Source organism: Halichoerus grypus, chromosome 7 (assembly GCF_964656455.1).
Source record: "Halichoerus grypus chromosome 7, mHalGry1.hap1.1, whole genome shotgun sequence".
NCBI lineage: Eukaryota > Metazoa > Chordata > Mammalia > Carnivora > Phocidae > Halichoerus > Halichoerus grypus.
This window is the reverse complement of record NC_135718.1, coordinates 149,635,512-149,658,348: the sequence shown is the minus strand read 5'-3', so window position 1 is coordinate 149,658,348 and position 22,837 is coordinate 149,635,512. Positions and strand designations below refer to the sequence as shown.

At 46.4% G+C, this 22,837-nt stretch overlaps 1 protein-coding gene across 9 annotated transcripts in view; it reads left to right on the top strand.

Annotated features, from left to right (window-relative positions):
* Nucleotides 1-22,837, top strand: part of NOS1AP (nitric oxide synthase 1 adaptor protein) — a 288,491-nt gene that overhangs the window by 222,614 nt on the left and 43,040 nt on the right. For 6 of the 9 annotated variants that reach the window (XM_078078430.1, XM_078078427.1, XM_036103514.2 and 3 more), the window contains one exon: nucleotides 8,767-8,840. In XM_078078430.1, the coding sequence (XP_077934556.1) occupies nucleotides 8,767-8,840 (74 nt within the window). The remainder of the gene's footprint in view (nucleotides 1-8,766; nucleotides 8,841-22,837) is intronic. The other 3 variants (XM_078078428.1, XM_036103515.2, XM_078078433.1) reach the window with 1 other exon arrangement.

Here is a 22,837-nt window from a genome sequence, read left to right as displayed (position 1 = left end):
AGGATGCTGTACTTTGTCAAATGCTTTTTCTGCATCTATTGAGAGGATTATATGTTTCTTGTTCTTTTTTTTTTATTAATGTATTGTATCACATTGATTGATTTGCGGATTTTGAACCAACTTTGCAGCCCAGGAATAAATCCCACTTGGTCGTGGTGAATAATCCTTTTAATGTACTGTTGGAGCCTGTTGCTAGCATTTTGGTGAGAATTTTTGCATCCATGTTCATCAGGGATATTAGTCTGTAGTTCTCGTTTTTGATGGGGTCTTTGTCTGGTTTGGGGATCAAGGTAGTGCTGGCCTCATGAGTTTGGAAGTTTTCCTTCCATTTCTATTTTTTGGAACAGTTTCAGAAGAATAGGTATTAATTTTTCTTTAAATGTTTGGTAGAATTCCCCTGGGAAGCCATCTGGCCCTGGGCTCTTGTTTGTTGGGAGATTTTTGATTACTGCTTCAATTTCCTTAGTGGTTATGGGTCTGTTCAGGTTTTCTGTTTCTTCCTGGTTCAGTTTTGGTAGTTTATACGTCTCTAGGAATGTATCCATTTCTTCCAGATTATCTAATTTGCTGGCATAGAGTTGCTCATAATATGTTCTTATAATTGTTTGTATTTCTTTGGTGTTGGTTGTGATCTCTCCTCTTTCATTCATGATTTTATTTATTTGGGTCCTTTCTTTTTTCTTTTGGATAAGTCTAGCCAGGGATTTATCAATCTTATTAATTCTTTCAAAGAACCAGCTCCTAGTTTCGTTGATCTGTTCTACTGTTCTTTTGGTTTCTATTTCATTGATTTCTGCTCTGATCTTTATTATTTCTCTTCTGCTGGGTTTAGGCTTTATTTAGCATTGGCCCCATTGTGCATATGAAAAAACTGATGTTGAAAAACCTTGAATATTTTTGCCCAAGATCATACCCTACGTAAGGACACCTGTGTGCTGAGGTGTCACCTGGCAGAGAAGCCAGCCTCCTTCCACTGAGAAATGAGAGCTAGAGAAGCATCTTCCCCAGGGAGCCCTTGGGACCTTATGACTCATTTTGAAACTCCATCCCTGGTAATTGCTAGTATGGGTTCCCCTCCAGCTGGCCTAGAAAAGAGGTGATCTAACAGGTCTTTCCTCAGTCTGATTCTTCTGATGCCAGGCTTGAGAAAGGGAAGCTTCCCATCTTGTTTTCTCTACCCCCTCCTGGTGTCTGTTTCAGGCATGTTTTTGATTCGGATAATCACAGCGTTCATTTATGTCGCCTCAGGCAGATGTGTGCACGTTCACAGCAGTCAGCCTTTGTGTCGTTTGGTTCCTGCATGGCCGGCCCCTGGTATTTGAGTGTGCTCACACCACCTCGCTCTCTGCGTGTTTCTCTCTGTGTATAGAACTAAGAGGGGCCAAGTGCAGACATGCCACACTTGTCTCCAAGGAAATGGAACAGTCTGCAGATTTGGGTGATGGCCATCCTCATCAAGGTTAAGAACTGGAGCTCTTGCCCAGTAGTTGAGGGTGTAGAAAAAGTCATGGCTGATATTCAGTCATGGGCACAGGTAGAGGTCCAGCCTGACATTCTCAACTCATTTGTCAGTGTCTGTGCTGCCCTCCGTGGTCAAAATGTTGACTTGTCCTCTCCACCTGCAAACACATTGACTTGCACTGGGTTAGTGTGCATGCTGGAAGGAGCCCTTGGCCGAGAAGAGAATACCTAGGTCCTCGTCCTGGCTCTTCCTTTCCTGGCTGTGGGGTCATGGGCAGGTTATTTTGTCTCTCTGAGCTTCAGCTATCAAGAGTTGGATCAGGTGATCACTTTCACTTCGCCCTCTGGAATGCTCTGCACCAGCTCTGGAACCATGCTCTTCACTGATCGTGTGTGTGGGTCACCTGTCCTTACTTAGGTCCTTGAGAGCCTCCTGGGTTAGAGACAAAGCAGACCCTAGAGGCCAAGTGGGTTTATGCGTTGTTGCCTCCTGATCCTCTCGGGCAGGATGGGACCCCCCTGCCTGTCTATGCCTGGTGAATGGTGGGATGCTTCCTGGCCGGGGGAGAGAAGCATGTTTACAGGGATTCCCTGCTCTCCCAAGAACTTTTCAAGGGCAGGGGCCATTGCTGTAAGGCCAGCACTTCCTCGGGCACCTGGCCTGTGTGGTGTGTTTTCAATTATTGTGGTTGTTGGCTCGCTGGATGAGTGAACGTGATTTGTGATGATGTCCTTAAATCAGGAAGAACTAAGTACTTAGCAGTTGGATCAAATGAAATCTCGTTTGTTACTTTTGGCTATCACATTTCCTCCCTCTTTCTCCTCTTGGCAACTTGCCTGTTTGAAGACACAAGGAGAGCCTTTCCTGAGCTTTGAAAGGCCCCAGTGGGAGTCGCTCACTTTGGTGGTATTCTCAGTCGGACTTGCTCAGTGACTTCGGTCTGTAGGGGCTTGATTCCAGGGTATGCCATAGCCAAATATTTTGTGATCATCTCTCACTGAGATGTAAAAAATATCTTTTTGGTTATATTAACAAGCATCTAAAAATGCTGTCCTCTTGAACCGAAGCCAGCAGATAATGAATCTCAAATTCCTAGGACTCTTTGTTGATATTTGTGGTGTGAACCCCACTATTAAGTGGCTTTGTCATCTCCCAATCATTACATTTTCTTCAACTCCCAGCCAGGCCCAAGTAATTGGCTTTGCTGTGTACATAATAATGATCATTTATTATAATCCTGGAATCCCACTACTGCACTATTTGCTAGGGAGTGGACTTCCGAATAAGGAAGATTAGTCCTGAACTTCGTCCAAAGGATTTTTCTATGAAAGGATCTGAAAGGCCTCAGTTTCATATGATTTCTTTTGTACACCAATAACTTAGTTGTGATCTCCTAACATATTCTAGAAAGTTCCATCGTTCTCATTAACAACTATTCATTGTGTGTCTGCTGTGTTCAAGGAACTGAGTGGGATCCATAAGGGTATTAGACATGGACCCTTTCCAGCAAAATTATTTTTAATGGCATTATCTGCATACGTAGGTCTATTATAGCTCCAGAATTGCATTAGAGTTATTTATCTCTTTATCCCATGGGCTGAGCCTTTAGACGCAGGGACCATGTCTTTTCTCTAATCCTGTTTCATCTGTTTGGGAAGGTAGAAGACCAGAGCGACCAAAGTAATTACATGCTAAGATGGTAATGAGAATAGCTAACAATAGTAGCTAACGCTGATATTGAGCACCTGCCATTTGCCGGGCCTGTTTGATGCTCCATATACTTATTAAACGGTCATAACCATCCTGTGAGGTCGGTACCATTCTTATGCTTGTTTTGCAAAAGAAGATTGAGCACCTTGCCCAAGACCTCACATCCCATCAGAGGTGATGTCAAGGTCTGAATCGGGTCTGACCCGCTCAAATAAGTAGGTTCTTCCCACCACAGTGTTGCCATGTGTATATGCATCTCTTCTGGCTGCTCGGAGAAAAGCTACTGTATAGGAAATGCCTAATTAATTAATCTGAAGTCTTTAACTTCTAGCCTGTACTCTGTAGCTGGGATATCACATGGCAGGAGAACTAGTTTCCTGCCCAAAGAGTGGCATTAGTTTTTCTGGAAACACAGACCTCAAATCTAATTGGGTAAGAAAAGGAGGCAGTTAGGATTGTAGAACCAGAATTTAGGAGAAGGAACTTCAGAAATGATCTAGTCTGCTCCCATGGATGATTAGATTTTGGTAACAGAGGACACGAGAAGCCCAGTGACTGTCCCAGGGTCGCCCACACAGTTACTGATGGAGCCAGGACTAAACTTTGTCCAGTCTTCCTTCTACCATGTCACGTTTCTAGTCCCTCTTTATTTTCTGCTCATTTTAAAACATGCACATTAGGACTTGTGTACACTGTGTGAGGATTTATGAGCACTTCAGTTTTGAAATGTGTTTTCTGTATCCATAGGTGATGCCTGAGGATGAGTGATAGCTGTATTTTCAGACTAATCCTGTTCTGTCTGGAAGCATGGAGAACTTGTAAAGCTGAGTTAATAAGGTCTTTGCAAGGTTATGTTGTGTTGTGTTTTCTGAGAAGTCCCCATTGCTGCCAGGAGCATGAATAATGGTAAAGCTTACAGACTCTGCGATGTGTCTAGGAAGTCAGTGCCAATACAAATTCTTCTCCACTTTTGGCTTCCTGAGGAAGAGCTTCAGAGATGCCCTGTCCATTTCTGGGCTCTAAGAGGAGACAGGACGGCTAGGATAATTATCCCAATTCTCTCTTCTGATTTTGGCGCTGTTCCAGGCAGACCTACGTCTGACCTCGTTCCCACATCACATTCCCTGCCGGCAGATTTTGGAATGTCAGAATGGCTGTAACTTTCCGTGGAACACTGGACATTTGCACCCATTAGATAAAGGACATGCTTACCCCATTCTGTGGTCTTCTTAGAGCATACCCTGCAAGCCCTTGACCATTTGCGGCGGTGGAGACTGACGTTCTCTGATTATATCACTTGGAGCGGCAAGGAGGATGTAGGGCACAGAGGTATACGAGTTGGGTTTCATTACCACTGGGCTAGGTGAACTTGGCGGGGGAAGTAAGTGAACGTCTCTGAGCCTTAGTGTGTTTATCTTTTAAGGTTGCGATCAATTTTGATAACGTGAAGGAAGCATTATAGAAACGTTATCAAATGAAGGGAAGACTGGAGAATTTTTTGTGAGAATAGAAAAGGAAGCAGCTAAAAATGACTTGCCTGTATCTTTTCTTTCTCACTTTGTGTTATTCTAAGTCCTCCAAAAAGCACATGCCAAGACGGGATTCAGTGCCTGTGAGAGAAGGTGGGGAGGCCCTGGGCGAGGCTGGGGTAGCTGTCACATTTCCGCGTGGGTCTGACTGCAAGGGAAGGAGGGGAGGGCGGGAGACCGTCTCTTAGATGGCAGTGTGCTCTGAGGAAGGTGTGGCAAGGCTTTCAGTGAGTCCTGAAGCCAAAGCCATGTGTGGGGGCCTCCTGTGTCTCCCAAGGATGGGCCTGCCCCGGCATCCCTGCACACTCCTCAGCCTGGAGCAGGACCTTCACTACACTGATGGTGGGTTCCAGAATGCCACAGGCGGGACCCTTGGTTGAACTCCCTGTAATTGGAGGTCTTGGGGCACGTTCTTGTGACGACAACTTCCTCTCTCCAGAAAGTTTTGACTAGCCAATAATGTGTCGCAGAGCCTTCCCTCAAGTTAAGCTGCTCTATCGTGTTGACTTTTTAAATTACCTTGGAGTAAGGAATTCATAAGAAGAGAAGGGGAGGGATGACTGGTGAGGGAAGGAAAGGCATAGAGAGAGACGGGGTTAGTAAACTCTAGTTCAGAGGCCTCCTGAAAGGCTCAACCATGCTGTGAGTGTCCTTGGCAGGTGCAGAGCGGACACTAAGGAAGGAGTTACGATGTACGTGTACAGGGTGGGAGTCTGGCAGAAGGCCAGACAGTCACCCCTAGGGCACTCCCTGTCCACTCCCATTCCTTTCTATCTGCGGACTGGTGAGGGGGTAGGTCTCCATCTCCCTGGGCCTCGCTGATGGGCCTCACTGCTGTCACCACTTGGGCTCTCCGTGGTGCTGGTGAAGCCCCGCCTGAGCTGGACCTCAGGTTGAAGGAGGCTGAAGCCCAGCTCATTCCGTCCTGCTGGTCGTCCTGGGCTGTTGGCGGTAAACATGGCCGTGAAGCGCTCTCTGCCTCAGAGAGGTGCTGACAGCTTCAGGGATGCACCCCTCTCCTTCCCTCTTCTCTTCCCCTTGCTTCTCCTCTCCCCTCCCACCTGGACTTGAAATGTCTTCATTTTCGGGTATATCTTGGAGACTACAGCCCATTCAGGACACTGGGTAGCAAAACTGAAAATTTCCTCATGTAGCTTCCAAGACTCCCAAGCCCTTTATTTCTAAGCATTTAAACAAACAATGGTTTCAGGGATAAGTGGGAGCTGTGTGAGCTTCTGAAGATCATGAAACTAAGTTTGGCCGTAGGTATTGTTTTTTAATAACATTGCTATCCCATGGTTGAAGCCAACTTTGATTTATAACCCCATGAAGATGGTAGGTCATTAGTTTTTCTTCCTGTTTTCCTTCTCTTATTAAGAACATTTTTTTTCCTAAAATTTTTTCCTTCAAAGAATATTTATTTCCATGTAGAAAAGTGAGGAGAGGGTGATTTGTGTGTGTGGCTTTTGTTTTGAGTTTTTTTCCTCTAGAACATTTGAAAAAGAGGAGGTATGTGAAATGATTTCAGAGCAAGAGAGAAGAATCAAATTGTTCTTAAGATCCACCAAGCTTCCCTGTGAGTTAACACTGTTCATGGTACCATATTGACGCTCAGTTGTACCAGAAAACATGCACTGGTCTATAAATCAGAACTTGGTTCTCGTCCTCACCAGGCTGTAAACTAGGGGGACACCTTCCTGAGGTCTCTGCACTGCTCAGGGTCTTATTTGAAAGACGGTGGCATAGAAAGGATATTGGAGAGGCCACTCTACCCCAGACCCTTTGACTTATCTTGGTCCCTATTTTCTGATCCCTTCATCGATTTAATGGATGCATCCAAGGATTCCTGCAAAATCTTTAAAGGGAGAGGACTAGATTTTAATGCAATTTTCAGAAAAGGAAAATAAGTAGGTGGAAAGTTGTTTATTTTTTGGTCAGGATATTCTCTAGGGATGCAGGGTTTCTCTTTTAAAAGTATTTTCTGAAATGTTGAGGTTTCATTTGAAAATCACTTGCTATAGACGAAATGAGGAAAATCTCAAATGAATAAAAGAGAGTCAAGAGATGGCAATACCGAGATGACAGATGTTAGAATTATCTGACAAGGATGTTAAGGGCGCCATCATTAAGATCCTTCCATGAGCAATTACACTCTTGACACAGAAGAAGTAGAAAGGCTCAGCAAAGAAATAGAAGAAAGAAGAACCAAATGGAAGTAATAGCATTAAAACCTACAACTGCTGAAATAAAATCTAAATGAATGGGCTCAACAGCAGAGAGGAGGTGCTTTCTCCAAACATTGCTAACTGAACTGACTTAAGACTTTGGGCAGGATATGTGGTCATAAATATAGATGTGGTTTAATATAATATTTAATTATTTAATAATTATATTACAAGTTGCCCCCAAATCACACCATCTTTGAAACATCCTATTTTGCTGTTTAAAGAATTCCCATGGTGACACTTATACGCGTGTTTAAAATAGGCATCCAAGTGATGAGTTACTTTGCCTCTAAAAAATCTCAGTGTGTCTGTTGGAAGCTGGCCTATGTGTGCCAGGAAGGCGGTTATAAGGCAGCTGAAAATACGACCAACCAGTCCTTGCTGGGCTAAGAGTATCACCACTGGAATGTGGAAACGAAGGTGTCTCTGCCAGTCCCACCACCTGTGAATCAGTAAGGGATTCAGGCTGGAGGACCAGGTTTCGGGGGGGACGCTGGCAAATGGCGTGGGTGCAGACAAGGTCAACTAGGGTAGTGAGAAGTCCGGAAGACTGGTCTGGTGAGGAAAGAGTGCAAAGCCTGGGATTATTTAGTATAAAGAAGAGGGTCTGGATTGGCTGTATTTCTACATCTGGAGGGTTCTCATTTAGAAAAAAGATGGACTCCTTGTGTCTGTGTTTGCTCCAAATGGGCCATTCGTACATTAAAATCTCACAGGGCAGTGCATTCTAGGAAGGCAGCTTTTGAAAAACTAGTTCTTGAAACAGAGTTTTCTTGTCTGTAAAACAGCATCTGGTGTTAAATGCTTGTAAACCAGTTGAAAATCCACCTCTGTGGGCTGGATTGGGATTGACTCAGACTTTGGGGATGAAATGGCCCGCGTGGGTGGTGCTGTCTGCCAGGTGCGTACGGGGTTGTGTGTGAGTAAAGCTGATGGACACATGCTGCTTAACGTCTCCAAAGGGCCTGAACAGAGTCTCCCCTGGCCCCTGGTGGAGGCTTGTCTTCCCACCCCGGTGCTTTGGGAGCCACCATCCTGAGCTCTCTGAGAAACCCACAGAGCGGTAGGCACTCGTGAAACGGTAATTAATCCGACGCACGCTCTCTTGCCTTCACTCTGCTTGATCATCTCTCCCGGAGAGAGGAGTGTGTTCTTCCCCAGTCGTCCTGGACAGCCCTGCCTCTGTGGCAAAGGCCAGTGGAGGGGGCAGGGGTCCCTGTCCCTGCACCTGGGCAGGGGGGGCAGCTGCTGTCCTGGTGCTTCCTCAACGCATGGGGTGCTGCTCATCTCGTCAAGCACCTGGGATCTCCGGGACTGCCCCTGAACCCTCTGTCCCTGTCCTCATCCCCAGCTGCCCTGGGGTCTCCTTGGCATTCACAGTTAGTCAGGTTCACAGTCAGCAGGGCTATCCTCTTGGGTAACTACAAATGTACTAGTAACCTCTCCAGGCTTGGGTCCCACCTTCTCCCCTTTAAGGAAAAGAGGGTGGGAGCTGCATTTCCTGTGCTTCTCACAGCTCACAGCTTTGCTTCCTTCTCCCTTGTGGTCTTCCTGCTTCTCCCACTCCTCTGGAGTGATGTGTAGTCTGCTTGTGGTCCTCGGGTGTGGCCTTGGCTCCCACCTGTCCTCTGCGCCCCGGAGAGATGCTCTCCTTAAAGGGCTTGAAGGAAGCTGCTCAGACCAGACAGGACATTTCCCACTTGTCCTTTGGAGCACTGAGCTCCAGGCCTCTTAGAAGAAGTCAGGCCAGGAGCTGATGCGTGTGTTTGCATAAGTATTAGCAGCTCACCGTGTGCCCTGTTTCTGTAGCGGAGGACAAGCCTAACTTATTCATTTACAGCTTCTTTTATTGCAGAAAAAGGAGTGGACGTGGGATGAGAGCAAGATGCTGGTGATGCAGGACCCTATCTACAGGTAAGAGTCCTATCCCCCGCCTGTTGGCCCCTGGAGCTGTCAGGCTGGGGGGCCAGATAAATTCAAATAAATTTCTGCCGCTTTTCCCTTCTGTGACCCGTTGTTTCTATATATGTAAGTACAAGAAGCATGTCTACCTTATCTTTAAGCTCGAGAGGAAAATTCTTCTTAGGCTCAATTGCACTATCTAGAAACGACGAAGGATTTCTGCTTGGTGTTTAGTCCGAATCTTTTGGTTGTAATTTGAGACTCTTCCAACTTGTGCTAGTTTTATCTTCACTGAAATTTTATAATTGCATATCTCTTCCACCTCTCTGCCCCTTCAGAAACTGAGCGCAGATAAAGGGTTTGTGATCTTCTGGGAAAGCAGAAAGTCACACATATAATCCCTAGAAATTGCTTTCACAACGAGATCGCTAGGATTCCTCTAGAGATTAGATGTGTACTACCTGGGCAGAGGAATACCTGGGAGTCACAATACAGAGCACCAGGGTGCTCCTTGGACCCACCGTGGGACCTCAATTCACCAATGTTCCTCTGGTGTCGTGGACTCCACTGACCAAGCCCCACCCACCCCACCCCTACCTCCTTCCTGTTTTTTTCACTGACAGAATGGGTATTAGCTCTTCCTTTGGTATTTGGGAGAACCTAGAGCCAAATGACTTGCTTTGGTCGACAAAACGGATAAAGGTTGGGACTCCACTGCCAAGTTGGCAACATGGTGGCCCTGCTTTCTAGTCAAAGAGTGGATGCCTGTGAAATGGAATTTCCATTCATTCGAGGAAATATACGAATGTGAAAACACTCAGGTCAGGCGCTGTGCTGGATGCACAGCATCCAGCTTAGTCAGTGGATGACTGAGGTGAGTCAGTCACGGTCCCTCATTCTCGGGGAATGTTGGTCTGGAGGGAAGCACATCACTGGGGCGCAAGACCGTGCGTCTGACAGCATGAGTTTCTTTCTCTGGGTTCCTGTTGTACTTCTAGATGTTTGTGGAAACAAGTGTTCTAGTGTGTTACTGTCACTTAAAGTCTTTTGCTGGTAGACGATGAGGCTCTTGCGGGGGAAGGACTATGCCCACCTCACTTTCGTATTTCTAGCATCAAGCCAGTGTCTGGCCTGGATGCATCATTTAATAAATGTGTGATGGATGGATGGAAAAATGCACTCGACTAATATCTGAAAATTAACTTGAGTGTTACGGTGATTCACAGGAGGGAATAATCACTTTCTGCTTGAGTGATAAGGAAAGGCTTCAGGAAACAGATCGCATCAGAGCTGGGCTTCCAGGATGTGAATGGATAAGCCCCTCATTTGCCTTTTGTAAAGGGAAGAATTTCTTGGAGTGTTTTTGTTCTTTTTTTTTTTTTCATAGTGATACCGTACACATGCAAAGCCAGCTCATTGTGGATGCTGCTCATGGACTTGAATCAACCTTTCCTGGGTTGAAAGAAAGGACTTTCCCCAAAGTTTTAACAACATAGCCCAAACAAGCTATCAGTTTTAGTTGTTTTTTTTTTTTTTTTTTAAAGATTTTATTTGTTTATTTGACAGAGAGAGACACAGCGAGAGAGGGAACACATGCAGGGGGAGTGGGAGAAGCAGGCTTCCCGAGGAGCAGGGAGCCCGATGCGGGGCTTGATCCCAGGACCCTGGGATCATGACCTGAGCCGAAGGCAGACGCTTAACGACTGAGCCACCCAGGCGCCCCAATATCAGTTTTAGTTTTTATAACAACTTTATTTTGAGGTGTAGTTGACCTAAAAGAATTGAGCATATTTAATGTGATTACTTTGGTAAATTTTGACCTATGTGTACACTTCTAAAGCCATCACCTCAGTCAAGATGATGAGCATATGTCACCCCCAAAAGTTCCCTTGTGTGCCCACTTGTTACCTTTCCCTCCCATTCCTTCCCCCCACCCCCATCCTGTCCCATCTCCCTCCTTCCTGCCCTCCACATCCCCAGGCAACTATTGACCTCCTTTCTGTTTTTCCAGATGAGTTTGTGTTTTTTTAAATTTTGTATAGAGTCGTACAGTGTATCCTTTTTCTGGGCCTGGCTTCTATCCTTAAGCATAACTATTCTAAGAATCACTTGTCATTGTATGTATCAGTAGCTTATCCCTTTTTATTCCTAAATGGTATTCCATTGTATGAGTATAACCCAATGTGCTTAGCCATTCGTATGTTGGTGGACATTTTGGTGGTTTCCAGTTTGGGGCTATCACAACAAAAGCTTATGTGACTGTTCAGTACAAGTGTCTATATGGACATACACTTTCATTTTTCTTGGGTGAATACACAAGAGTAGAATTACTGATTATATGGTAGGTTTTTTTTTTTTTTTGGTTGGTTTTTGTTTTTGTTTTTTTGTTTTTTTGTTTTTTTTTTTTAAAGATTTTATTTATTTATTTGAGAGAGAGAGAATGAGAGACAGAGAGCATGAGAGGGAGGAGGGTCAGAGGGAGAAGCAGACTCCCTGCCGAGCAGGGAGCCCGATGCGGGACTCGATCCCAGGACTCCAGGATCATGACCTGAGCCGAAGGCAGTCGCTTAACCAACTGAGCCACCCAGGCGCCCTGGTTTTTGTTTTTGTTTTAAAAGATTTTATTAGAGAGACTACAAGCAGGGGGAGGGGCAGAGGAAAAGGGAGAAGCAGGCTCCCGCTGAGCAAGAAGCCTGATGTGGGGCTTGATCCCAGGACCCCGAGACCATGACCTGAGCCGAAGGCAGACGCTTAACTGACCGAGCCAGCAACGCGCCCCTATTTTTGTTTTTTTCATGAAACTGCCAAAGTTTTCCAAAGTGGTAGAACCACTAGTGGAGTTTGAGATCTCCAGTTCTTCACATCTTTGCCAACATCTGGTATTGTTAGTTTTTTTTTTTTTTTTTTTTTTAGCCCTTAAAATACATGCATATTAGTATCTCACTGGGGGTTTAATTTGCATTTCCTATTGACTAATGACCTTGGCATCTTTTCATTTTATGTGCCATTCCTGTATCTTTTGTGAAGCATCTCTTCAAATCCTTAGCCCATTTTTCATTGGGTTGTTTTGTTTTCTTACTGAATTTTGAGAGTTCTTTATAAATTTTGAATACATATCCTTCATCAGGTGTTTGGTTTGCAAATATTTTCTCCAAGTCTGGCTGGGCTTTTCTCTCTCTCTTTAAAGATTTTATTTATTTGAGAGAGAGAGAGAAAGCATGTGTGAGAGAGAGAGCACAAAAGGGAACAGCAGAGGGAGAAGCAGACTCCCGCTGAGCAGGGAGCCCAATGCGGGACTCCATCCCAGGACCCTGGGATTATGACCTGAGCCAAAGGCGGACGCTTCATCAGCTGAGCCACCCAGGCATCCCTCAATTCATTTCTTTAATATGATACAAGGGATATATCAAAGTTTTTGTTTTTCCTCCTGCAAACAGATGTCTCCTTGCTCCGGACTCATTTGTTGAAAAGACTGTTCTTTCCCTGCTGAAGGACCGCTGTTGAAAATCTATTATTCCTCTCTGTGTTGTTCATTTCGAACTCTTTATTCTGTTCAATCCATCGCGTTGTCTGCCTTGATGCCAGAACCACAGTGTCTTGTTGACTGTGGCTTAACAAAAATCCTTAGAATCGGGTAGTCTGTCTTCTAGCTGTTCTTCTTTCTCAAAGATTGCTTTCAATTAGTACTAGTATGATGTAGCTTTTTCCTTCCCTTCACTTATAAGAAGAAACATGCTTTTTGATGGCGGGTGAAAAACATCAAAGAAATATTAAATTTTAAAGTGAATTTAAAAAAAAAATTTTTTTTAATTTTAAGGTAGGCTCCACGCCCAACCTGGGGCTTGAACTCACAACCCTGAGATCTCTTTGACAACCTTTCTCCCCACCCCCCAGAAAAACAAAACAAAACAAAAAAAACCTCATCCAGCAGACTTTCTGGTTGTAGGTGTCTCGTGGATATCTTGCTAATCTATCAGAATTCAGCAGCAGCCTGCATTTACCAACAAAGGTACGAAGTTTTGCCAGTGCTGTCCCAGGCTTCTAGATGCTTCCCCCCCATGTATTAAATTGGGGTGTTTTTGGTCTCTGTACATGTAAATTTGTATGTCTGTGTGTTATGAGTCAATGAAAGAGGACTGTATTCTAAACTGTGTGTCTCATTTCATCATCAATAAGAACATTTATCATCATGATAATATGGTAACACTCACAAATGAGCTTTTCTTGGGGCCCGTTCTGCCCTTACGGAACCCGTCTGGCATTGCTGCAGAATACATAATTGCCGATAGCTTTTATGAAACACGATTACTCTGGCATTCGCTTCCAGAAAACTCCTTTGTGGTGCGGTACATTCTTCCGTTCCAAAAGAAATGCCTTTACCACATCAGTAACGGGATCCTCTTTCATTAGCTCAAATTTTAAATTTAAAGTTTTTGCATCTCTCCCATTGAATAATAGAATCAAGGTTGTTTTTTTTTTTATTGTGGTGAAATATAAAATTTGCCATTTTAATCATTTTAAGCGTACAAATTAGTGGCACTAATCACATGGTGTTGTGCAGCCCACACCACCTTCCGAAACCTGCTCATTGTTCTAAATAGGAGCTTTGTGCCCATCAGCGAGGACCCCTGTTTCCCTCTCCCCAAGTCCCAGGCGACCTCTAAAGTCATGGGATCTTACGAGGTTGAAAGCACTGTGGTGGACACGTGGTCCAGCGCCCCCCCATCGCAGGAGGCTTCTGCCCCCTGTGCTGATTTGCTGGGGCCGTGCTCCTCCCTATGTTTATGAGACTTTTGTCCATTGATCCTGGCTCTCTTCTCTGGAGCCACAAATACGTAGATCTTATTTCCCTAAAGCTCCCAAAGCCATTCTTCATTATGCTTTTTCCTAGACTTCCTAATTTCAGAACCCATTATTTTCCTCTTAAGATGTATTAGAATTTAATGTGGTATCCCAGATGCTGTCTTATCAGCGTAAGATGTAGAGACCTAATTTTACCCTCATGATAGGGAGTTTCGCATTTATTTTTAAAGAATGAGATCATACTATATTTTGCTTATTTTTTTTAAAGATTTTGTTTATTTGACACAGAGAGAGAGCACAAGCAGGGGGCAGCAGCAGAGGCAGAGGGAGAAGCAGACTCCCCACTGAGCAGGGAACCCAATGTGGGGCTCGGTCCCAGGGCCCCAGGATCATGACCTGAGCTGAAGGCAGATGCTTAACCGACGGAGCCACCCAGGCGTCCCTATATTTTGCTTATTTAACAAACTGTGTTCGGTCCTACCTAGGTCATGGTGGATTTATTGTCCAGAATACTTAGGATTATATAATGGCCTTTAAGCCAGATTGTGTGTGTGTGTGTGTGTGTGTGTGTGTGTAAAAATTGGACTCTTAAACTAATTTTTGGTCACAGATGGACTTAAAGTATTTCAAAAGCAGTGAGAACTTTTATCATATATTCACTGTGCTAGGATGTTTAGGCACACACATTTTTAAGAAACAGAATAATCCAGGGGCGCCTGGGTGGCTCAGTTGTTAAGCATCTGCCTTCGGCTCAGGTCATGATCCCAGGGTCCTGGGATCAAGCCCCGCATCGGGCTCCCTGCTCCGTGGGAAGCCTGCTCTCCCTCTCCCACTCCCCCTGCTTGTGTTCCCTCTCTCTCTGTGTCTCTCTCTGTCAAATAAATAAATAAAATAAACAGAATAATCCAGATTTTTTACTCATTCTTCATTTCTGCAGTTTTCGCTATTTTATTTTTCAGCCTACATATAAGAACTTACATAGGTCGTTGTTACATTAGATAGAATTCATTTGAACCCATTGTTTAGAGTGTTTGAGTTTTTGTGACTCAGGGTTCAGCAGGGAAGCAGGTAACTGTGAGTGTTGAGGCCTAAGGAGATAATCAGACTTGGACCCACACCATGGCCGCAGGAGCCGGGAAGCAGACGGTCCAGACAAGACCCGAGCAGAGTCCCTCGGCAGCTCTGGTGTGGCTGCTACGTTGGAGGTCACAGGATGCCAGGAGCGTCCATGCGCCGGAGCAGAATCGCAGACGGGGCAGGTGCAGACAGCCGTGGAAGGCTGTAGACTCTTCCAGGCTGCTGCCTCCTAGTTGGCTGAGAAGCTTCTGATCGGGCGCGCGGGTTCAAGGTTGTTCAGCAGGCCTGGCAGTTATGAAGGGCAGCCGGATACGGAGCGCACCAGTACCCTGATGTCCACTTCTTCCTGCTCTGGCCAGGGATGACCCTTCAGGGCGTGGTCCCTCCTGCTTTATCCCCCGCCTCCCAAATCCCACACCAGTTTCTCTCTGAGCAGTCCTACCCTGCAGCTCTGCAGGGAAGGGAATGCGGAGTTTTAGCTTAGCACAGTGGACCCGGGTAAAGCCATCACACCGGGTTGTGACACCTTAACTGTCCCGCTGAGCTTTCGGTTAAGTGTAACTGTAATAAGAACATTTTCATCCAAGTCCCTGACATGCTAAGGCTGTTGAACAGAACAGGACGAGGCCTGAAAAGTGAGGACTTCATGTTTAATTTCTCCTTATTTCAGATTTCACTTCCTTGGTTAACATGCTTATCTTACCCTTTCTGGTTTAATGGGCATGCTTTTTTTTTTTTTCCTTAGGTTAAAAAATAACACTGGAGTAGTTGTACCATTATAGAAGTCGCTGTGCTTTTGAAATTCAGTTCCCCTGCCGTGGGTTCTTCTCCGTCTAACTGGGCACTGAAAGAATTATCAGTCCCCCAAATATTTCTGATTCTAGGGGCCAGACAAGCAAATGAAGATCCTTCTTTTTTTTTTTTTTAAGATTTTATTTATTTATTTGACAGAGAGACAGCGAGAGAGGGAACACAAGAGGAGTGGGAGAGGGAGAAGCAGGCCCCCCACAGAGCAGGGAGCCCGATGTGGGGCTCGATCCCAGGACCCTGGGTTCATGACCTGAGCTGAAGGCAGACGCTTAATGACTGAGCTACCCACGTGCCCCTGAAAATCCTTCTTTTTAACTAAAGTCAGTGGGTTAATTGACCTGAAGCCCTCAGGAGCCAGGCTGGAAGTAGCTCTCTGGTTTTGAGTGTAAGTGAGCAAACCAGGGAGGGTCCCCATAGGGTGTCCAGCCAGTCCTCAGAAATGTCATTAATTAACGTGCAAGCAGTTGGTGAGATCAGACATTAGAAGTGCGTTCTGGTTTGGGGCCCTCCACGTTGAGCCATGCTTTGATTTTGAGCAATTCAGAGTTCAGTTATTCAGGGCTCGCTGGGGAGGGGAGGCAAGGATGTGTGGAGAACTCTGGTGTGTATTGTTCACTGTGCTGGGCTTGGAGGAAAACAGTGGTTAATCAGTCTGGGTGCAATCGGAAGACAGAACTCACACGGTGATTTAAACAGAAGAATTATAAAGAATCATTCAGCTGTAACAAAACAGTATCTTTAAAATGTAAAGAGCACTCTTGGGGTGCCTGGGTGGCTCAGTCAGTTAAGCATCTTGACTTTTGATTTTGGCTCAGGTCATGATCTCAGGTCGTGAAATTGAGCCCCACATCGGGCTCTGCACTCAGTGGGGAGTCCGCTTGAGATTCTCTCTCTCTTTGCCCCTCCCTCCTGTGCATGCTTTCTCTGAAATAGATAGATCTTTTTAAAAAGGTAAAATAAGATTCTCTTTCTCCCTCTGCTCCCCCAACTCTCTCTCTCTCTCTTTCAAAAAAAAAAAAAAAATCTTAACAGCCCTCTAGGGCTGAAAGAGTGTGCAAGGACAAACCCGGAGGGAGGACCCCTCCCCCAGGCTGGGGTTCATTTTCATCATGGAAGGTGTGTTGCAGTCACTGGATGGCAGAGACCCTCGCTGAATTGCCAGGAGGCTAGGAAGCAACCCTTGGGGGCCGAGGCCAGAACCACAGCTGGTGGCTGGGTGCACAGAGGGTATTGGGGCATCACTGTGGACAGGGGTTCTGGAACAACCAGTCTTTTCCGGGAGGGCTGTGAGAAGGTGATCACCAGGGATGCAAGATTACCGAGGGACTGTGGCTGGGACAGAACGTCGCCAGATGTCCTTATACCGTCACTGTTGAATGGCTCTGTAGCATCTGCAACCAGCAAGAGAAGCCTCTCCTCCTGCAAGTCCTTCACTTACTCAGAGCAGTATGAGCAGCCTGCTCGCTATAAATCACCTGCTTGCAGGAATTCTGTCCATTGTCACAGAGCATTATTGAAAGAGCAGGAAATTGGTAATCCATCCGTGGTTGAGCAAAACCTAGTCTCTACCCTAAAAACATCTACAGTCAGATGAGACCTGACCTATGTGACGTCCATCCTAACAGCAACCCCAAGTGGTAGAACTGGTGATTCCCATTCTTAGGATGAACTTGAGCTTCAGACAGATGAGGTAAGTTTCCCATGATCACAAAACTAGTTAATAGTTGGGAGAACTCTTCGACCCCGAGCTTCCGTCTCTTCTGTTTTCTTGCTCTGCTCCGTGGCATCCATCTTTTAAGACAAACCCATGCGTTTATTTGCCTTCATATTTAATTTTTATCCCTTCAAAATGATATATCAAAGTGCAAAACATTTTGCGGGACACAAACTAGTTTTGAAAGTGAAGGAAGAGTTTTCTCTCCTGAGGCTTGATAAACCTGCGATATTTGGGAGTTCCTTGGAAAATCAGGGAGTCTTGGAGCATGTTTCCCTTAGTTAACAGCCAAGAGTTGAAATGATCAAACGAGACAAAACGAAGGAGACATAAGTACCCCCAGATTCAGGAAGCACATTAAATGACAAGCAAAGTAAATTTTAAAAAGATGGATACTTAAACTCGAGGCTCCCAGTAACGAAACTACAGAATGTGGAAGACACAGATTGTAGAACGGTCTGGAGCGGAAAAATACATTGCTTACAAAGGAGCACAGGCTGACAGCAAAACTGGAAGACAGAAGACAGTGGATTATCTTTAAGAATATGGGGAGTCAAGGGGCGCCTGGGTGGCTGAGTTGGTTAAGCATCTGACTCTTGATTTCAGCTCAGGTCAGGATCTCAGGGTCATCAGATCGGGCCCCTCCTTGGACTCTCCACTCAGTGGGGAGTCTGCTTGAAGATTCTGCCTGCACCTCCCCCCACTCTTACTCTTTCTCTCAAAGTACATAAATCTTTAAAAAAAAAAAAAAAAAAAAGGGTGGGGGAGTTAAGTGCCAAAGCTTAGAAAGTATCCCCTCATACTTTTTATGAAAGTGCGGTAGAAAAAACCCCTAGGCAGCATTTCTAAAGACTTGCAAATAAATGAAAAGAGCACCCACCCTAAAAGAGAGTAAAGGCTGAAGGAAGGCGGGCTTGCAGGCGGTGGGATACATAGTGAGGCCTCCAGGAGCCCTTTCATCAGAGGAGGGGGCAGAGTCTGCCAGTCTCGTGGTAGGGAAAGGGAACCACGGTGCCACAACTTGGAAATGAGCAGTGGAAATCAACTTTACATTTTTAAAAGAGGTAATAATGCCCCTACGAAGGCAGAAGGACGAGGTCCCATGGGGATTAAAATAGAAGGTTTTAAGACTGTATAATTTTTCAACATTATTTTTTAATGGAATCAGATACTACCCTAACCTGTAATACACAGGCAGAACCCCATAATTAGGAGAGAAGATAGAATATGTAGTAATTACTTATACTGTCGTTTTATGGAGCCAAAAAAGCTCTCCGATTCTTAAAGGTGCCTCTCCAACATGCAGACTGTCCCTGCAAAATCAGATCAAGGCCTCCCTGATAGGGACGATTCTACTCTCTAACCCCCCTCCCCTCAAACCTCTGCATGCCCAAGTCCCCACCTCAAGCCCTGGCACGAGTTCCCTTTGCTCCATCATCCCTGGAGCATGGCAGGGGGCCCAGGTACCGGAGTCCTGAAGGTTAGAGGAGGAGCAGACCTGGATGCTCATGCACCTGGGTCTCATTTGCCCTCCGTGATGTACAAGGTCATGGTGACTGTCTGCATCTTCCGTATGTTTGTAGAATTGAGCCTCCCAGCATGTGAGGTTCTTGAGGGGCCTCTGCTGGACTCGGAACCAGAGATTGGGCACAGCCCGGCATATAGATCTCTCCCCAACTTCTCCTGTCTTTTCTGAGCCAGCAGCGAGTCATGTTTCATGTAGAGATGATGCTTTTATTCCCTCCAGTGCCAGAACCTTCCATGGACAGCGCCTCTTCATACATATGCATGAGTAGCAATTACTCAATTTTACGCATGGAGAAACTTATGAACTAAGAGGGGAAATAGCGTATCATTCATGCTATCTGGCTTCAGTTCGTTCCCCAGGGCCGCTCTGCAATCCCTCATTCGTCCCTGGTATTAATTCCACTCCGTGCCGAATCCTTCTCACCTGCTTCTACCAGTGGGCTCTGCACACCCTCCCTCTCCCTAGTGACTTCCGTCTTCTGCATCGCGGCCCACCGTGGCTCTGTGCCCTGCCCTCCTGGGTTCTGGATGGGGCTGCACTTGTGTCTTCACCGTGGGCCGTGGCCAAGCCTTCCCCAGCCTCCCCGTCTCTCCCTGTCAATATGTTCTCCTTCCTATCCTGAAATAACCTCCCTCAACCCCGCTGCCCCATGCAAGAGCACGTCTGTCAACCCTCGGTTCCCTCCCGAGGCCCAGTGCCCATCACCCTGCAGTTCCTTGCGGTCTGACTTTGATTTCCAGCGCTTGGCAGAGACCAGGCTGTGTGTGTGCTGGCGCTCGCCCCGCCTCTCCAGACCCTGAGCTCCCTGCTGCCTCCAGGGCCACCCCTCCCCTGCCTTTCCTTTCTCCTCTTATTTCCGAGTCTCTGCCTACCTTTCCTTTGCTTTTAATCTTACATAGTCCTGTGCCTTCTTTACCTGTTCGCATCCTTTATCTTTCCTTGGAAGCAGGTTCTGCCAGTCTGCATACCTCCTCGTGGGCTTGGCAAAGTCCCTGGAGCTTGGGAAGTCTCAGGATTCACTAGGACATGGGGCGCCTGGGTGGCTCAGTCTGTGAAGCGTCTGCCTTTGGCTCAGGTCATGATCCCAGGGTCCCGGGACCCCCATCGGGCATCCTCAGGGTCCCTGCTCAGTGGGGAGCCTCCCTCTCTCTCTCTCCCTCTGCCCCTCCCTCCGCTGTGCACTCTCTCTCTCAAATAAAAATAAAATCTTTAAAAAAACACCACCACCACATAGGATGCACCGTGAGTCTCCCTGAGGGACTGCTGACCCATCATTCATGCGCGGCCTCGGTCCTCTATGTCGCAAGCACATGTCCAAGACCCACCTTTTCCTCTGTCCTTCCTCCTCTCCCATCTCGTCCACTCAAAGGCCATGGTGTGCCCCGCGTAGATGCAGAGACGGGTAAGGTACAGCTGGCCTCTGCAGGGTCCCCACAGTGACTGCTGCTTCCTGTGATGGTTTTCAGGAAGTGTTCAGAGGGATATGGGTGAGGCATACGTGTGAAAAGGACCAAATAATACATGCTTGTCACTAAAAATAAAAAAGTGAAGAAGCTTTAGAAAGGAAAAAGTCAAATGTTCTTCCTTCAACCCCTGTTCCCTCTGGTACCATTCCATATGCAACTATGCAAACACTCTGATGTCTTTCCAAAATCCGGTTTTGTTCTGCAGGTAGTTCTACAATGAGCCTGTTTTTCTCGCAGTCCTGTATCAGGGACTTCCTGCAACACCCAGGCTTAACGGTCCTCCTGTGAGGGCTCTGACTCCGAGTTCCAGAGTGATGCTTGACAGCAGGGCTCTAGAGAAACACCCCCATGCGGGGAGACTTGGGGAGGTGGACAGGGGAGAGATCACCCAGTGATCAGGATAAAGGGCAGACTGGACGACAGGGCTGACAGCAGTTGGAAGCATAGACGGGGCTCAGTCTGTGAGCTGTGTTAGGTCTGGACCACTCAGACCAGTGACAGTCTGAATACAGCGTAAATAGGGGACAATCATCTTATTTGAGGAGGTAGTGGGAGAGGCCCTTCCAGTGACCTTGATTTGCATCTTTGGTGATTTTACATCTGCTTTTTCCAAGGGCTGTCTGCCTCTGGTGGATCCCACTTGATAGATGATTAAACTCAATCATGGTGGGATGCCTGGGTGGCTCAGTCGGTTAAGCCTCTGCCTTTGGCTCAGACCATAATCCCAGGGTCCTGAGATCGAGTCCTGCATCAGGCTCCCTGCTCAGCGGGGAGCCTGCTTCTCCCTCTGCCTGCAGCTCCCCCTGGTGTGCTCTCTCTGACAAATAAATAAAATCTTTAAAAATAAATAAATTCAATCGTGGCAAAAGAATGGAAAGTTGCATCGTGGTAACTCTAACTGTGAAGGCAGGAACCGCACGTTTTGTGCACAGCTGCATCCCTGGTGCCTGGAAGGGTCCTTCCTACGTAGTAGGTGCTCCATAAATACTGCGTGAGAAGGCTAGGGCAGGCTGGATCCACTCATTTGTACTAAAATGTTCATTTCAGATGACCATTAATCTTCCTTATTTTCTTGGCGGCCTTATCCTCTGCCCTTCTTGGTGGCCTGAATCGCAAAGCTGGTAGGTGGTGAATAACAGAAACCCGAAGAGCCACCGGCCCGATTGAAGTTGGACCTCTGGCTCGGTGTCTCTGTGCCAGGCCTTCGGGGACGTCTTTTACACAAATGATGGAAAATCCAATTAGGCCAACTTTAGAAAACTTTACATAATTAAACCCTGTCTGCCGGGGAGGGACTCGCCTTGTGGAAGAAGAACGAGGGGAGCAGAGAAACCAGGCCTGGTCCCAGTTCTACTTCTAAGTGACTGCTTACTTTGAAATTCCATTCCTGTTTTATTTTCTCCTCCTCACATGCATAAAGGGAATCCAGAAAGGGAATTTGCAGAGCACTGAAGAGGCTCAGATGGGAGAGTGTGTGCAAAGTAAAGCCAGCACTCCTGCCCTTGACCCCTTTCACAGCTACCAGGTAGACACTGGCCGGGCATCCATGGGATGGTCTTCACCTTTTACATGACACACATATTTCTGAGAATCTGATGAAACTGGATCTTCTCCCTAGAACAGTACATTCATGTACATACTTGCAGAAATTTTGAATTTGTGGGCACTTCATGCACCGCAGAGTCCTGTGGTTGATCATGATCATTTCCAAGGTAAGACCCGCTGGTGCCAATAATCGTTGTAAGTTATCTTTGAATAGTTTGCTTCTCAAGCCAGGAAGATTTATCATTGGATGTCCTTCTGTAGGAGGAGGGGAAAAAAACATCTACCTTGCTTAATAATTTAGTGTTTGAATGATTACTGGAGTTTATTTTGTCAGCCCAAGAGGCATTTGCGTCTTGTCTAGAGGGGCTGCCATCTTCAAAACAAACCAGTTTTATATTGGTGGGTTGCAGATCATGTAAAGGGAGAGGATTTACATAGGATAAGACTTTTTGGTACCCTATGTGTTTTGGGATTCACATGGATGTGGGAGAGTTGGTGTAGGGTCTTTGTTTGACACTGGGATGGAAGGGCCATTGTGTGACCACCCTTCACCCCAAAGGCAAGTAAAGATTGCTCTTGGTCTGGAGCTGTAGCCCTTGTCTGATGAGCTGTAGTGGTCTCTAGGATTGTAGTCGGACGCTGTCCCAGCTCATCCCACAGTGATCACTTGGGCATTCTACACTACACACCAGTCTAGATGCTGTGTGTTGGGCCCTGCCCCTCGATCCTGGCTGGGAAGCCCTCTGGGCTCCCTCTTGCATCTTGGCATGGCTAGGAGGAAGGTGATGCCCAACTGCTAAGAAGGGTACAGCCAGTTGTGAGCCTGGGCTGCTTTTCTGCTAGTACAGACCTCAAACCATGGAGATGAGGGTGGCTGGGAGATCCAGAGGGCTATGCATAGAGTTCAGGAAATATGGGATGGGAAAAACTAGGTTGTCTGCGAATCCCCACAGTCTATTGGGAGACCCTGGGAAGAAGCTGTGGGAGAGTTGCAGCCTTCCCAATGTCTGGTGGCAGTCATGATCAAACCATGATTGGTCAAGTCTTCTGGGTTTGGTAACTTGTC